Raw genomic sequence first — 16,860 nt, forward strand, 5'->3', positions numbered from 1 at the left:
TGAATTCATGTCCTCTAGTTTTACCACTTTCTCGTCTTTGGAAAAGGTTTGTTTGTAAATGAATACCTTTCAACTATTTGAACATCTGTATCATATCACCCCTGCCTCTCTCCTTTCTTGCAGGGTATACATGCCGAGGTCCTTGTATAAAGATCATTTGCCATATTTATAGCAGCTTTCAGCTTGGAGCACTGTGCCTCCACTTCTCCAATGTCTACCCTTGCCATCAGCTTCTTCTTCTTCGAGTATTCCCCCATTTTACCAAAATCAGCACGTCTGAAATCCAGTACTTTGAATTTTGTGCATCTGTACTTGGCTTTCCCTCTTATACCAAACCATGTTGAGTGATTTATTTATTTGTTACATTTGTATCCCACATTTTCCCACCTATTTACAGGCTGATGATTATTGCCTAGGTGGGCACACACCTGGACATTGGAAGCACTAGATTCAGCATCGGCCCTTCCCTCGTGAGTTCGGTCTCCATTTGTCTGTCCACTTTGACAGGCATCCGTGATCTTTCTGCTTCTTTCCGATTCTGCCAGCAGGATGATCCAATTCACATCAGGCAAATTGAAATCTCTCAGCAACAGCGCCTCCCCTTTCACTCCAAGCTTACGGATATCTTTAATCAGATCTTTGTCCAGCTCCTCCATTTCTGCCGGAGGTCTGTAGATAAACACCCATGTGAATAAAGGTTCCATCTTCTCTTTCCAGAACGATCTATATAGCTTCTCCCTTTCCCCAGGTCCTCTGCATTCCAGCTGTAGCCTAGTGGTTAGTGCAGTGGACTTTGATCCTGAGGAACTGGGTTCGATTCCCACTACAGCTCCTTGTGACTTTGGGCAAGTCACTTAACTCTCCATTGCTCCAGATACAAATAAGTACCTGTATATGTTATGTAAACCACTTCCCTTCTCTGATCACATTCAGTATTTGGTTGTTACTTCTGGTAGTAGAGGATCCTGGAAGGCATTTCACTAGATTGGGACCCTTGAACTATGTTCCTACATTAATGCCTCTAAATTAATGCTTTGTGCCAATCTATCATTGTTTTGGGGATGTCTTTTCAATTGAGTTACATTGCTTGCCTCTGGCTCCTCTTCAGTACTTCTTTTCTGAGCTTCATAACGGCTCCAGTGCAGCAAAGGAATTATATAGGAGCAAAGGTTGGGAGGGTGAATGTCGCTGTGACACATTCTACCTGAGCCTACTGTGACCCATCTATTCTTTTTTTGCTTTATTCTCTGTGGCAGTGCTGGTAGTAAGTTGACTGGGAATTGGGTAGCCCTGGATGCTTCCTTAATTGCAACCAATTCCTTCTTGAGTTTCTTGATCTCATCTTTCGGAACTGATATTTGGAGACAGATGGGGCAAGCTCTAAGGTACCAGATAACATAAAAGGCACAGGGGTTTGTAGACTAGCAGTGTAGGAATAGCTGCCAGCTTGCAAGCTCTTGTACCTTTAAGAGAGAGGACTTGAAACTGTCTGCTGCTGGAATTTGTTTTCATCAACTGAAGCAGTGGCTTGTAGCAAACAGCAGCCAGAACCTAGAGCAGCACAGACTGCAGCATCTAGGTTTGGTGAGTGGAGGAAGGGGAGAGAGAGGAGGGGAACAGAGGAAGTGGGGACAAGATCTTCACCAGGGGCGTAGCCAGACTTCGGTGGGAGGGGGGTCCAGAGCCCGAGGTGAGGGGGCACAATTTAGCCCCCCCCCTGGCACCACTGCCCCCCCCTCCCGCCATTGCCGACCCGCCGCCACTTTTCACGGCCTCCCGCCCTCTCGACCCCCCCTCCCGCCGCGAACCCTCCCCTGCCGTCGCCTACCTTCGGTTTTCCTGGTGGGGGACCCCAATCCCCGCCAGCCGACTCTTCATCCTGCAGTCAAAAAAGTCTTTGTTCTGTTGCATGCTGACATCCTGCACGTACAATGTGCAGGACGTCAGCATGCAACAGAACGAAGACTTTTTTGACTGCAGGACGAAGAGGACATCGGCTGGTGGGGATTGGGGTCCCCTGCCAGCAAAAGCGAAGGTAGGCGGCGGCGGGGGAGGGTTCGCGGTGGGAGGGGGGGTCGAGAGGGCGGGAGGCCGTGAAAAGTGGCGGCGGGTCGGCAATGGCGGGGGGGGGGGGGTCCCAGTTGCATGTGAGTGGTTTTTTGTTTGTTTTTTGCTTATAATCAGCCCCTGGTAAATGCTGTAGTAGTTTTGCAGAAGTCAGAGAATCAGCACTTGGGTAAAAATACCTGAAAATTGTCTCCACACAGACAGGAATGGTGAATTCCATATTAATACACAGACAGGGCCATATGTGAACATGTACAATATCTGGGAAGCCTGTGCTGAAGACGCCTTTCCCAGGAAGACTGAAAACTGATCAGTTTGAAGAGCATAAAACAAAATACTTTATTCCAAATCCTATAGTGCCTTGGGCACTTGCTCGTTTTTAGGCTGCTGATTCAATTCCGGCTGTACGCAGCGAGTGAATATGCCAGCTCAGTTCTCTTTGCCTTATTTATATATTCATTACTGGCAAAGTTATTTTGAGACTGGAGTCCCATTTTCAGCTATGCTGTGGGGCAGGAAAGGAAAAGCAAACAGCTTAACATGCATTCATTCCATCGTTAAAGTAATTACTTGACGCTTATCCTGGGTCAGCAGGAAGTCACAGACTGGCAATCTATGGCAGACATATGATCTGGTGCTAATGGTTCTTCTATTAAGGAGGATGCTGCAGTAATGCACTCCGATGAACAGAAGAAAATGGTGGGATTAATGAGTTAGATGTGAGGGTTTTATGAGCAGAACAGGACATTATCCACTGAAGCATGCAATTTAAAGAAAGAGAAGTCAGTGTGCATTCCTTCAAAATCTCACCTACATTCAGCCATAAAGGTTTATTTTTACCTGAGGTTTATTGCATTTCAAATGTTCTTCAACCTTGCTAGAAACTGAACTTTAAAGTTAAAACATTTGTTATAACAAAGGATGGATCTGTACAACAAAATGCTTCTAAGTCCCATCAATGATCCAGTTAGGGACTGAGGGGTTTCCTCACCTAGGGTTACCATGTGTCCGGATTTACCCGGGCATGTCCTCTTTTTGAGGACATGTCCGGGCGTCCGGATCGGTTTTGCCAGTCCGCCCGTTTGTCCGGATTTCTGGACAAACGGGCGGGCGGGTGGCAGGCCTATCCTAGCCTCCCCTTCCCTTACTTACTATCTACTGCCCTGGTGGTCTAGTGACCTCTTCGGGGCAGGAAAGAGGAGGGCTGTTTCCTGCCCGGAGCCCTGCTCTTGCCCTGCATTCTGTTGCTGTGATGGTCTCAGGATTCAAAATGGCTGCCGAGAGTTGAAGCGGCCTCGCGAGACTTCAACTCTCGGCGGCCATTTTGAATCCTGAGACCGTCACAGCAACAGGATGCAGGGCAAGGACAGAGGTCCGGGCAGGAAACAGGGGGCTCTTTCCTGCCCCGAAGAGGTCACTAGACCACCAGGGCAGTAGATAGTAAGTTAGGGGAGGGGAGGTGACCTGGGGGAGGGGAGGTGACGGGGGGGGGCAGGGGAGGGGAATATGTGACCCGGGGGGGAGGGAGCATATGTGAGAGGGAGCGGGGCGAGGATGTGAAAGGGGCGGGTGTGGGCAGGGGCGGACATGTGTCCTCTTTTTGAGAGGACAAAATATGGTAACCCTATCCTCACCCAGGACACTGCTCAGGTGGTTCTCCCCCCCCCCCCAAAAAAAAAGAAAGCAGCATATTCCTTCCTTTGCAAAAAAAAAAAAAAAATTTGCAATTCTGTTTATTTCAGTAAAACTTTTAATAGTTTAATTATGTAACCTAGGATTCTAATATTAAATATACCAGCTCCTGACACTGGACCAGTGTTAAATATAAATACATGTTCTGCAAAAAAACCCAAAAGGCCCTGTTTACTTAGGCACGTTAGCATTTTTAACACACCTAAAGTTCACTAGAAATCTGTATGAACAAAATAACATGATATCCGATGACTGAAAAAAGTCAAAAAATATAAACATATGTCCATACATTAAACAAAAAAAACAAAAAAAAACAACACTGGTATTTCCAAAAACAGATAGGAGCAAACGATTCACTAACTGTTCAAGCCGCTTGTGGTTACAACCTATACTGAATTCTCCTTTGTTCCCTTTTAAAACAAATAGTTGTTGTCTGGATAAGACATTCTGATATGATCAAACAGTATATATATATATATATATATATATATATATATATATATATATATATATTTATGTTACGGGATTGACTGTATATAGTTTTTGTCTCTTCCTGGGGGTTACTTTTGCTAGTGATCACCTTTGTTTTTAATTACCTCTTCTTATAGACCTCTTTCTGACTCCTTCCCACAGGGGACTAAAGGTACTTATTTCATATATTAGGTTCTGTATAGTTTCTCTAACCTCCATTGTCACCCAATCATAAGGGAGTGGCATTAGGAGCCGTAATTGAAAACTAATTCCCATAACTACTGCTTTCTGTCCAAAACTGAGTGTCACTTGTATGTGATCTACCTTGTAGGCTAAATGTTAGGTAAAGAGAAGATAGAATCAATAAAAATAGAGACAGAGATAGGTTTAGATAGATAGGTACATTTTATTTCTTACCCAAACACAAGTCTTCAAGTTGATACAAATACAGACATCAGATTCTGGTTTCAGCCGCACAGGGCTTCGCCGTCTGACAGAAGCTTTGGAGAGGACTCTCAAACTGAGCCAAAATCTCTCCTCTTTTATACCCTATCTTCTCCATAGAAGTGAATGGTGAGATACCTTGCTCCTAATCTTTCTCACTTTCTGAGATCATACTTTCCCATGCGATCTGCTATCTGATGTACCCAACTCCTTCCGTTCTCAGCTACTGCTAATTATCAACATGTTTTGGGAAGCGTTGAGATAACAGTTTCACATCTTCCGGCTGCAATACTTTTCATACCATCTCATGAACTCTGTATTACCTCTGTATCATTGTATACCAAAACTAATAAGCTCCATTTTATTCATCTGATCTTTCATTACAGGTGCTATATTTGAATTAAAAATTGTACCAATTTGTGGCAGGACTCATTGTTCAGACCTGCTTTTTGCAGATTCTCAAATATTAAATCATTTACTTGTTGTTTGGCCTAATCAGTACTTTTTCAGTTGTTTTCGGCTACATAGCTTTGGCCATCACTATTCCAGTGGTAGCCTTAAAGCTAGGCCATATATTAACATTCCCCTCTTCACCCTATCCCATAGGGTGACACCAGGGTTAACGTACCTTGGCACCATCCATTCCAGAAGGTATTCTATGAGGCCATAAAATTATCTGAGTCTTAAGATCAGCTGGTACAATTTGTTTCGTTTTTGGTTTGAAAGTATCATCTCGGCAGTACTTCAATTATGTCAATCCTACTAAAACCTATGGTTACTACAATATAATTTTTCTTCAACCTTTTAATATGCAGGTTCTATCTTATTCTTATGTATGTCAATATATTTATATTGTTATAAATCACAAATTCATTGGTTATATACTGATTATATCTTAATTATACATTTGCATAGATTTGCACAATTGATCACATCATCTTATACAGCTTTATATGGTTACATTCTATCCCTGTGCGTTATTATCTGATTATACAGTTGCAGACATCTCTCCAGTGTCTCTAACAGTTGCATAGCGATTGGTACTTCTCGGAGGGAGATAGTCCAATGTGTTTTCTCCTGTGGTGTTGGGAAGGAGATTTTCGTACAGGGCATATTGTCCTGCTGTGGTCCTTTTCATTATTGCGGTTTCAATTAAGCGTTCTACTAAGCCTCTAGCACAAGGGATTATGCAACATCCTACTAAAACAAAAATTGCTACCACTATGATTATAGTCGTGGCTGCTGAAATGATAAATGTTTTCCATTTACCAAAAGCTCTATCCATCCAACCTGTCCAGGATGTATCAACGCCAGAGTTCTCTGCCAATTCTTGCGACAGTGAGGTTAAGCCTTCTAAAGCTCTGGTAATTGATCCATCTGGAGCTGTATTGTTGGGGATAAAGGTGCAACACTGGGTGCCTATCTTTTGGCACACCCCTCCATCCGCTGCTAGAAGTTGGTCAAGAACTAATCTATTTTCCAACGTCATCCGGCTAGTGGCGTCTAATTGTGTTGCAATTCCTTGAACTGCATCCCTAGTGTAATTCACAAATCTCTGCTGATTGTAATATATATAGTTGATCCAGTCAAGATTCTTATTGATAGTCGCCCACCAAAAGAAAACTGATTCAAATCCTGCAGCTACCTGGTTTCTGGCTTTAAACTCATCAGGAACTCCTCTTGGAACTCCAATAGCATCTATATAGACCCGATCATCAAAAGATCCAGGCATTGCATTTCTCTTCACTCGTGAGGAAGAGCTGCTATGAGGAGGAGGCAAGGATGCTATAATGATTGGAATGACCAATTTTACTAGGGCACATCTGCCTGTCCAATTGTTAGGAAGTGTATGGCGGATAGTGCGGGTTCCACAGTACCACCATATGTCTGCTCTAGCTTGTGAGAACCGTGTTAGGTTCAGATTTTTCAGAGTCCCATTTGGTAAAAGAGGAGCCATATATTAACACCTTATATACCACAAATCTGCCATACCATAAAAACACCAACTTCCAAAACTCATCAAGGAACCTACCCAGAAAAAAATCAGCACTGTATTTATTGTAATGAGACCTACAACATAGGATTCAGTTATCACTCCCTTAGACATCCTATGTATTTGTTCCAAGCACTCATAAATTCAGATACTGTTTTCATCTCCACCATTTCCACCACAAATTCACCAACTTTCTGTGAAGAAGTATTTCTTCAAGTTATTTCTGAGTCGATCAGGCTTATTTTCGAAAGAGAAGGGCGCCCATCTTTCGACACAAATTGGAAGATGGGCATCCTTCTCACAGGGCAAATCGGCATAATCGAAAGCCAATTTTGGACGTCCTCAACTGCTTTCCATCGCAGGGACGACCAATCTTCCCAGGGGTGTGTTGGAAGCACAGTGAAGTTGGGACTGGGGCGTGCTTAACACATCGGTGTCCTCGGCCGATAATGGAAAAAAGAAGGGCATCCCTGACGAACACTTGGACAACTTTACTTGGTCCTTTTTTTTACAACCAAGCCACACAAATGTGCCCTAAATGACCAGATGACCATTGGAGGGAATGGGTGATGACCTCCCCTTACTCCCCCAGTGGTCACTAACCCCCTCCCACCCTAAAAAAGAAATTTTAAAATATTTTTCCAGCCTCTATGCCAGCCTCAAATATCATACCCAGCTCCCTGACAGCAGTATGCAGGACCCTGGAGCAGTTTTAGTGGGTACTGCAGTGCACTTCAGGCAGGTGGACCCAGGCCCATCCCCCCCTACCTGTTACACTTGTGCTGGTAAATGTGAGCTCTTCAAAACCCACCACAAACCCACTGTACCCACATGTAGGTGTCCCCTTCATCCCTAAGGGCTATGGTAGTGGTGTGCATTTGTGGGGAGTGGGTTTTGGGAGGGTTTGGGAGGCTCAGCACACAAGGTAAAGGAGCTATGCACCCGGGAGCTTTTTCTAAAGTCCACTGCAGTGCCCCCTAGGGTGCCCGGTTGGTGTCCTGACATGTGAGGGGGACCAGTGCACTACGAATGCTGGCTCCTCCCACGACCAAATGGCATAGAATTGGTCGTTTCTAAGATGGGCGTCCTTGGTTTCCATTATGGCCAAAAACCAGGGACGACCATCTCTAAGGTCGACCATCTCAACATTTAGGTCGACCATCTCTAAGATCGACCTAAGTGTTGAGATTTGGGCGTCCCCGACCGTATTATCGAAACAAAAGATGGATGCCGATCTTGTTTCGATAATACGGGTTTCCCCGCCCCTTCGCCGGGACGTCCTTAGAGATGGGCGCCCTTAGAGATGATCGTCCCCATTCGATTATGCCCCTCCACGTCATTTAACTGACTAGGAATGAATAGCTAGTTATCCCCTGCTGAACATTCCCAGTTAGTGCCGATAACCAGTTATATCACGCAATATAGCAGACTATCCCCAAATAGTCAAGCCATATCCGGTTATTCTAACTAGGCCGCTTAAATAGCTGGTATATCTTTAACTGGTTTAAAGTTAACCGGCTATCTTCAAATATCGACTTAGCTGGTTAACTTGAAACCGGTTAAAAATAAGCCAGATATTCAATGCCGGTCACCGGAAACAGCCCGGAATTGAATATCCAGGCTGACCGCCGACCGTGGGAGTTAGCCAAGCTCCCTCTCATGGTCTGAATATTGACCCTTTTGTGTATTATAATGCCTATGTCTTGATTTCTTGCTTTGCTTTGTAAGAATTGATATATGCTATTCTGTAAATGGGAAGGCTAATGTATTGCTGTGTTCACAGGGCCAAGCTGTTGCCCAGCTATGTTCAACCATCCCCAACGTTACTGTCTTTGGAACAGCTTCATCTTTTAAACACGAAGCCATCAAAGGATCTTTAACTCACCTCTTTGACAGAAATGCTGACTATGTCCAAGAAGTAAAAAGGTAAGGAAATGATGCAGGCATTTTGCAGTATGACAGTAATGAGATGGGCCTGTGTAGACCATTGTAAAACCCAGGAATTTCAGAAAACACCTGAAAAGAGATTTAGATGTCGAGATGAATTCATCACTGTTCATTTGCTTCCTGAGCCTCTAAAATAAATCAAATAATTTCAGCACCGTGAAACAAATAGCTGTCCTTATATTTATTTATTTATTTATTGATGGCATTTATATCCCACATTTTCTCACCTGCGGGGAGGCCCAATGTGGCTTACAACAGTGAAGGGCTGAACAGGCATACATTAATTTGGCATAAACAATCAAGTACATGGAAGTAGGAGTGATCAGTAAGTAATTACAGAGGAGGGGAAGGGGTAAGAATGTGGAGGATGTCATTAAGGTACAGTACAACAGTTAGGGATGCAACGGCGAGACGTTAGCGTAAGCTATTCCAAATAAGGTGGTCTTGAGAGCTTTCCTGAAGGTCAGATGATCGGGAGTAGTTTTTACAGATTTAGGTAATCCATTCCACAAATGAGCACCAACATAGGGGAAGGTGGATGCCTAAGTGGCTTTATACTTGAGGCCAGAACATGTAGGGCAATGGAGAGTTAAGTACGAACGAGATGATCTGTCAGAGTTCCTAAGTGGTAAGTTGATAAGGTTATCCATGTAAGCTGGAGGTTCTTCGTAGAGGATTTTATGCACCAGGGTGCAAACTTTAAAAGTGATCCGGTCTTTAACGGGTAGCCAATGTAGTTTCTCACGCAGTGGCCTCGAACTTTCGAACCTCGATGTTCCATAGATCAGCCGTGCAGCAGTATTCTGAGCAGTCTGTCATTTTCTTTGAAGCATATCTTGATCTGAATGGGTGGGTGCTGTAGAGATGGGGGATCCATCCAGGGAAAAACATACATCTGGAATGATTCATGGCATTTGGTTACTTCTGTTTTAATATTTTTATTGCAAACGATTTTAATAATGAAAATTGGTTGTACTATTATGTAGTTTCTTTGATGTCGCAACAGTGTTCACTTTGTATATACACTTAAGGCCTGATAGTCCCCCTTCCCCCCCAAAAAAAAAAAAATCAGAGCTCCTAAATTTAGGCACCTAAGTTAGGTTTGTTCCTGGTTTTCAGTAGACTTAGAACCCTAAGGCGCTCATTTTCAAAAGAAAAAAAAACATCTCCAAAGCGTCACAGAGCGCCAGATGGATGTTTTTTCACAGGAAAACGTCCACGTTGTGATTTTCAAAACTGCCACCCTGTTAAAGTCTCCTCCCACAATTAAAGGTTATCCCCCCATTTATGAAGCTTCCTCAATATACCTGCAAAAAAAAGGATTTACTATATTCATTAGGGGCAAATAGATTACACAGCACAAAAGAGCTACCCCCAATAACATCCAGAGCAATAGCATAACGCCCTGCAGAATCAGTAACCACCTGCTGAACATCCATCATGAGGCCCTTCCAAAAAGGAGTAATAACCCTGGCTTTTTTACCAACCGCAGGAGACTCAATATTTATTTTTGTTACATTTGTACCCCACGCTTTCCCACTCATGGCAGGCTCAATGCAGCTTACATGGGTCAATGGAGGGTTAAGTGACTTGCCCAGAGTCACAAGGAGCTGCCTGTGCCTGAAGTGGGAATCGAACTCAGTTCCTCAGGACCAAAGTCCACCACCCTAACCACTAGGTCACTCCTCCAACCTAATATAGCTAGCCACCCACCAACGCTCAAGGTTAGCATGCTCAGAGATGTCCAAACATTTCTCCTGGAGGAAGGCTACAGATGCCCTCCTCTTATTCAGAGCCTGGAGTATTTTCTGACGTTTAATAAGGATGAAATCCCCCCTACATTCCAGGAAACACAGGATCCAAGGGTATCAAGAAACATACAAAACACATATCTATCACCACAATACCATAACTCAATTTCACTAAAAGGAGCGTGCAGGACGTGAGGGGAAAAGAGCAGGACAGGCAACGCTGCGGCGCCGAAGACCGACGCTGGACAAGGCTTCAGCTGCCCGGGGTTGGGGACCCCTGCCAGCAAAACCAGGGGCCCGGAGGAAATTGGGAGGGGGTGGGGCTCAGGACCTGTTGCCCCACACAGTTACGCCACTGCTCAGTAAATAGTCAGTGCTAAGCAGTGTTGGATATCTGTAGTAGTACAGTATAATGTCACAAAATATAATTTGATAGTACAAACAGCAGCAGTGATTCAAGCAAGGATGAGACGGCAAAGGTTCACTGAAATGTAAAAATTACATTTGAGTGAGCCTTTGCCGTCTCGTTCTTCCTTGGATCACTGCTGCTGTTTTTACTGTCTACTTGGATACTGCAGCGGGTTGTCTCCTGTTTTGTTTCTACAAAATATAACAATTGAAGGAAATTTTGAAAGTTTCCATTATAAGTCTACCTGCAAGCATGCAATCTCATTTTCAAGGGTAACTCCATGGGTTTTCCCTTAGGGATGTGCATTCAGCTGAAAGAGAGAAGAAACATCTAGGAATAGATAGCCTAGACATGGAGTAGAGGACTAGCCTAGTGGTTAGTGCAGTGAACTCTGATCTTGGGGACCTGGGTTCAATTCTGACTGCAGCTCCTTGTGACTCTGGGCAAGTCACTTAACCTTCCATTGTCCTAGGTACAAATAAGTACCTGTATATAATATGTAAACCACTTTGAATGTAGTTGGAAAAACCACAGACAGGCAGTATACAAGTCCCATCCCCATAGCCAGAAAATGTTAATGTTGTTTTCTGTGCCGTTTATGAGAATTTTTGATTTTATTGTGGTTTTTCTGCCCGTTTTGTCAGTTTCCGATAATAGTGTGCACTAGTTCAGAAAGCGAGCACATGCATACGTGGTGGTTCCACTGTTGGGGAAAAAGTGCGCCCTCTTTCGGAAATAATGTGCCTTCTTTCTGCTTAGTGCACACTATAGGTGAGTGAGAAAGCATGAAATGTCATGTTTTTTTGTTGGTTTTGGGGTTTTCGCTTGCTTTTATTTACTAATGAAATGATAAAGCATAGGATTTGCTGTTGCAAACAACAACCCATCCCTAGAAATATCAACTGTATTTCTTACACTATTTTGCTGTTTTTAGTCTGCAAACATAGCATGCAGCTGTAAATACCTATAATATGTGATACGGGCAAAACAAATCTACTTTGGATACATGAGAAAGAGAGGAAATGACTTCTATCAAGAATGTCTTTCAGTTGGAATATGTTATGATTTACCACTATTTCCGAAACATTGGTTTGGAGCCAGTTCTAATGTGGGGATGAACCCAGAGTCTCCCTGTGATTTTAAGCTGAAACTCCAAAAAAGAGGCTGTACACATTGACACTGCTAAAGGGCCTTCATTTTAGTTACATTTGTACCCCGTGCTTTCCTACTCATGGCAGGCTCAATGGAGGGTTAAGTGACTTGCCCAGAGTCACAAGGAGCTGCCTGTGCCTGAAGTGGGAATTGAACTCAGTTCCTCAAGACCAAAGTCCACCACCCTAACCACTAGGCCACTCCCTCCACTGTTGCTACTATTGGAGATTCTACATGGAATGTTGCTATTCCAACATTCCATGTAGAAGTCGGCCCTTGCAGATCACCAATGTGGCCGCGCAGGCTTCTGCTTGTCTGACGTGACGTCCGTGCAGGACATCAGACTCACAGAAACAGAAGCCTGCACAGCCTTCTACATGGAATGTTGCTAGTGGAATAGCAACATTCCATGTAGAATCTCCAATAGTATCTATTTTATTTTTGTTACATTTGTACCCTGCGCTTTCCCACTCATGGCAGGCTCAATGCGGCTTACATGGGGCAATGGAGGGTTAAGTGACTTTCCCAGAGTCACAAGGGGCTGCCTGTGCATGAAGTGGGAATCGAACTCAGTTCCTCAGGACCAAAGTCCACCACCCTAACCACTACACCCTAACCACTAGACCACTCCTCCACTGTTGCTACTATTTGAGATTCTACATGGAATGTTGCTATTCCACTAGCAACATTCCATGTAGAAGTCGGCCCTTGCAGATCACCAATGTGGCCGCGCAGGCTTCTGCTTCTGTGAGTCTGACGTCCTGCACGTACGTGCAGGACGTCAGACTCACAGAAACAAGCCTGCGCAGCCTTCTACATGGAATGTTGCTAGTGGAATAGCAACATTCCATGTAGAATCTCCAATAGTAGCAAAATTCCATGTAGAATCTCCAATAGTATCTATTTTATTTTTGTTACATTTGTACCCCGCGCTTTCCCATTCATGGCAGGCTCAATGCAGCTTACATGGGGCAATGGAGGGTTAAGTGACTTGCCCAGAGTCACAAGGAGCTGCCTGTGCCTGCAGTGGAAATTGAACCCAGTTCCCCAGGACCGAAGTCCACCACCCTAACCACTACACCCTAACCACTAGGCCACTCCTCCACTGTTGCTACTATTTGAGATTCTACATGGAATGTTGCTATTCCACTCCACTAGCAACATTCCATGTAGAAGTCGGCCCTTGCAAATCACCAATGTGGCCGCACAGGCTTCTGCTTCTGTGAGTCTGACATCCTGCACGTACGTGCAGGACGTCAGACTCACAGAAACAAGCCTGCGCAGGCTTCTACATGGAATGTTGCTAGTGGAATAGCAACATTCCATGTAGAATCTCCAATAGTAGCAACATTCCATGTAGAATCTCCAATAGTATCTATTTTATTTTTGTTACATTTGTACCCCGCGCTTTCCCAATCATGGCAGGCTCAATGCGGCTTACATGGGGCAATAGAGGGTTAAGTGACTTGCCCAGAGTCACAAAGAGCTGCCTGTGCCTGCAGTGGAAATTGAACCCAGTTCCCCAGGACCAAAGTCCACCACCCTAACCACTAGGCCACTCCTCCACTGTTGCTACTATTTGATCTACATGGAATGTTGCTATTCCACTCCACTAGCAACATTCCATGTAGAAGTCGGCCCTTGCAGATCACCAATGTGGCCGCGCAGGCTTCTGCTTCTATGAGTCTGACGTCCTGCACGTACGTGCAGGACGTCAGACTCACAGAAACAGAAGCCTGCGCAGGCTTCTACATGGAATGTTGCTAGTGGAATAGCAACATTCCATGTAGAATCTCCAATAGTAGCAACATTCCATGTAGAATCTCAAAGAGTAGCAACAGAACCTCAAATAGTAGCAACATTCCATGTAGAATCTCCAATAGTAGCAACATTCCATGTAGAATCTCCAATAGTATCTATTTTATTTTTGTTACATTTGTACCCCGCGCTTTCCCACTCATGGCAGGCTCAATGCAGCTTACATGGGGCAATGGAGGGTTAAGTGACTTACCCAGAGTCACAAGGAGCTGCCTGTGCCTGAAGTGGGAATCAAACTCAGTTCCTCAGGACCAGAGTTCACCACCCTAACCACTAGGCCACTCCTCCTTTGGCAGGAATATTCGCCCTAGAAGTTTCTCTCAAGGAATAGGAGATACTAAAGCCTGTTCTACTGGTAACCAAATTGGTGCTAAGGTCTCTCTCATTTACTAAGCATTCAACAGCTGTCCTCAATAGCATGCTCACACAATTTTTTGTGGAAGAGTAAACCCCTAGAATTTCTTTAAGGGAACAAGACAACATTGAGGACAGCTGTTGAATGCTTAGTAAATGAGAGAGACCTTAGCACCAATTTGGTTACCAGTAGAACAGGCTTTAGTATCTCCTATTCCTTGAGAGAAACTTCTAGGGCGAATATTCCTGCCAAAGGAGGAGTGGCCTAGTGGTTAGGGTGGTGAACTCTGGTCCTGAGGAACTGAGTTTGATTCCCACTTCAGGCACAGGCAGCTCCTTGTGACTCTGGACGCGCGGCAAAATAAAAATTGGTGCGCATCCATTTTGGGCCTGAGACCTTACCGCCACCCATTGACTTAGTGGTAAGGTCTCATGCCTTAACCGGGCGGTAATGGTCAATGCGCATTCAAATGCCGATTACCGCCCACATGCCAGAAAATAAAAATATTTTCTGACGCACGTAGGGGACACACGTCAAAAATGAAATTACCGCCCAGGCCACGCGGTAGCTGGTCGGTGGCTCGGAATGGACGCGCGTTGGGCGCGCATAAGCACTTAAGCAGCTTAGTAAACGGACCCCCTCAGAAATCCCCAGGTCTAGCAGCACACAAGGCAATAACCAAAACCTATGGAAAGGCATGTGAGCATAAGCACGTCTCAAGTTTCACAGAGGAACAGAGAGAAAAACACACATCAGCCACCAAAATGGTGGGGTTTTTTTTTTCTCAAATCCAACAAATTAAAACCTTTTGTTTTAGGAATATGCAGTTCAGTAAATTTCTGAAATGTCAGCTACATACCGCTTTAATCGATGTGAATATAATCAGTGCAGCGTTACTCTGTCCCTTCCAGAATCAGTAGGTAAAGAAACCCCACCAGACAGAGTTACCTTGACTACAGTATGTCACAGCTTCCCCAGCATATATTTACTAGGTCAATATTAAGCCAGCGGCATTCATCCTTTCTATGAATGCTGACTGTCTCCAGCTAATTTAGACCCAGACAATCAGGGCCAGATCTTATACTGGTACTGAATGTCCGAGTCAGCAGAGATACTCTCTATGGCCAGTATTCTATGCTATAGTGGAGGAGTGGCCTAGTGGTTAGGGCACCGGTCTTGCAATCCAGAGGTGGCCGGTTCAAATCCCACTGCTGCTCTTTGTGATCTTGGGCAAGTTGCTTAACCCTCCATTGCCTCAAGTGCAAACTTAGATTGTGAGCCCTCCTGGGACAGAGAAATATCCAGAGTATCTGAATGTAAGTCTCCTTGAGCTACTACTGAAAAAGGTGTGAGCAAAATCTAAATAAATAGTGAAGATTCTACATGGAATGTTGCTATTAGTGGTGATTCTACATGGAATGTTGCTGAGTGGAGGAGTGGCCTAGTGGTTAGAGCACCAGTCTTGCAATCCAGATGGTGGCCAGTTCAAATCCCCCCACTGCTCCTTGTGATCTTGGGCAAGTCACTTAACCCTCTATTGCCTCAACTTAGATTGTGAGCCCTCCTGGGACAGAGAAATATCCAGTGTACCTGACTGTAACTCAGCTTGAGTTACTACTGAAAAAGGTGTGAGCAATATCTAAATAAATAAATATACTTAAATGAGCAAGGAGAGGCATTTACAGCATCTTCTGACAGATTGTAATTTTAGAATGGTAATGCAATGTGTTGTTTGTCCTCATTTTCACTACTGTAACAGTTTATTAGTAGGTGTTTCTAAACGTTCTTTGAAATCTTTAGAAATTGCGTAGAATGCTACTGCCAGGTTGATTTACAGGACATTCGAGAAGAGAACATATGAGTCCTGTTTAGATGGCGTTACGTTGGCTGCCAATTGACTATTGGATACGATGTAAGATTTTACCGTTGAGGTTTTGATTAACAACATTTCTCTGGTAGTTTCTTCCACATTGCATTTGCATCAACCATGGCCATCCCTACGATTGGCAGCTTCTAATTTGTTGGATGTGCCTTCTTTTCACATGATAGACCTTGAGGAAAAATCGGACATCTATTTTTTTCTGTTGCAGGACCTAAAATGTGAAATGACTTACCATTGAAAATCATGCTCCTTGAAGGACTCCTTTAAAAACCTTTTTGTTTAGCCAGGCCTTCAGTTTAAGTGCATGACTTCCATGAATTGACTTTATGAACTTTGGGATGACAGTGATTATTGGTTTGTTTTGGCAATTTAATTTTTATTTTATTGTTTGTACATCGTGTTCCAAATGCCATAAATTGTGTATGTTGGGTTGTAATCAGCCTAGAATCCCAAGGATAACGTGAAATAGAAATGTGGAAAATAAATAAATAAATAGAAATCCTACATGCAATATGAGAACCAATACTGAAATATCACCAGTGCCCAGATAATTTCCAGTTCCGCCTAGATTTGGCACCCCCTCCCCCCAGTTCATTCCATCATTAGTGGTGACTGAATATCCCCTCCTGTTCTGCTCAGCACATAAATCCCTTCCTGCCCGCATGAATCATTTTGAATATTGGGCCCTAAATATACAGTCCAAGGAGTTATACATTTTTATTTTTAGCTGTTCACAGCCTACGAAATTTTCATAAAATCATTGTTAATTCCAGCTGAGGATTCTGGCATGCTGCTTAGCAATATACACAGCTGATTTTAGCCATATCCTCAGACCATGTGTTTCTCAGGAAGCAATTCAAATAAAATCTAAATTGGATG

The 16,860-nt window shown here is 43.9% G+C and overlaps 1 protein-coding gene across 1 annotated transcript in view; it reads left to right on the plus strand.

Annotated features, from left to right (window-relative positions):
* VAT1L (vesicle amine transport 1 like) overlaps nucleotides 1-16,860 on the plus strand; it is a 152,974-nt gene that overhangs the window by 39,117 nt on the left and 96,997 nt on the right. The window contains exon 4 of the mRNA XM_030202646.1: nucleotides 8,451-8,593. Coding sequence (XP_030058506.1) covers nucleotides 8,451-8,593 — 143 coding nt within the window. The remainder of the gene's footprint in view (nucleotides 1-8,450; nucleotides 8,594-16,860) is intronic.

This window comes from Microcaecilia unicolor, chromosome 5, assembly GCF_901765095.1.
Source record: "Microcaecilia unicolor chromosome 5, aMicUni1.1, whole genome shotgun sequence".
NCBI lineage: Eukaryota > Metazoa > Chordata > Amphibia > Gymnophiona > Siphonopidae > Microcaecilia > Microcaecilia unicolor.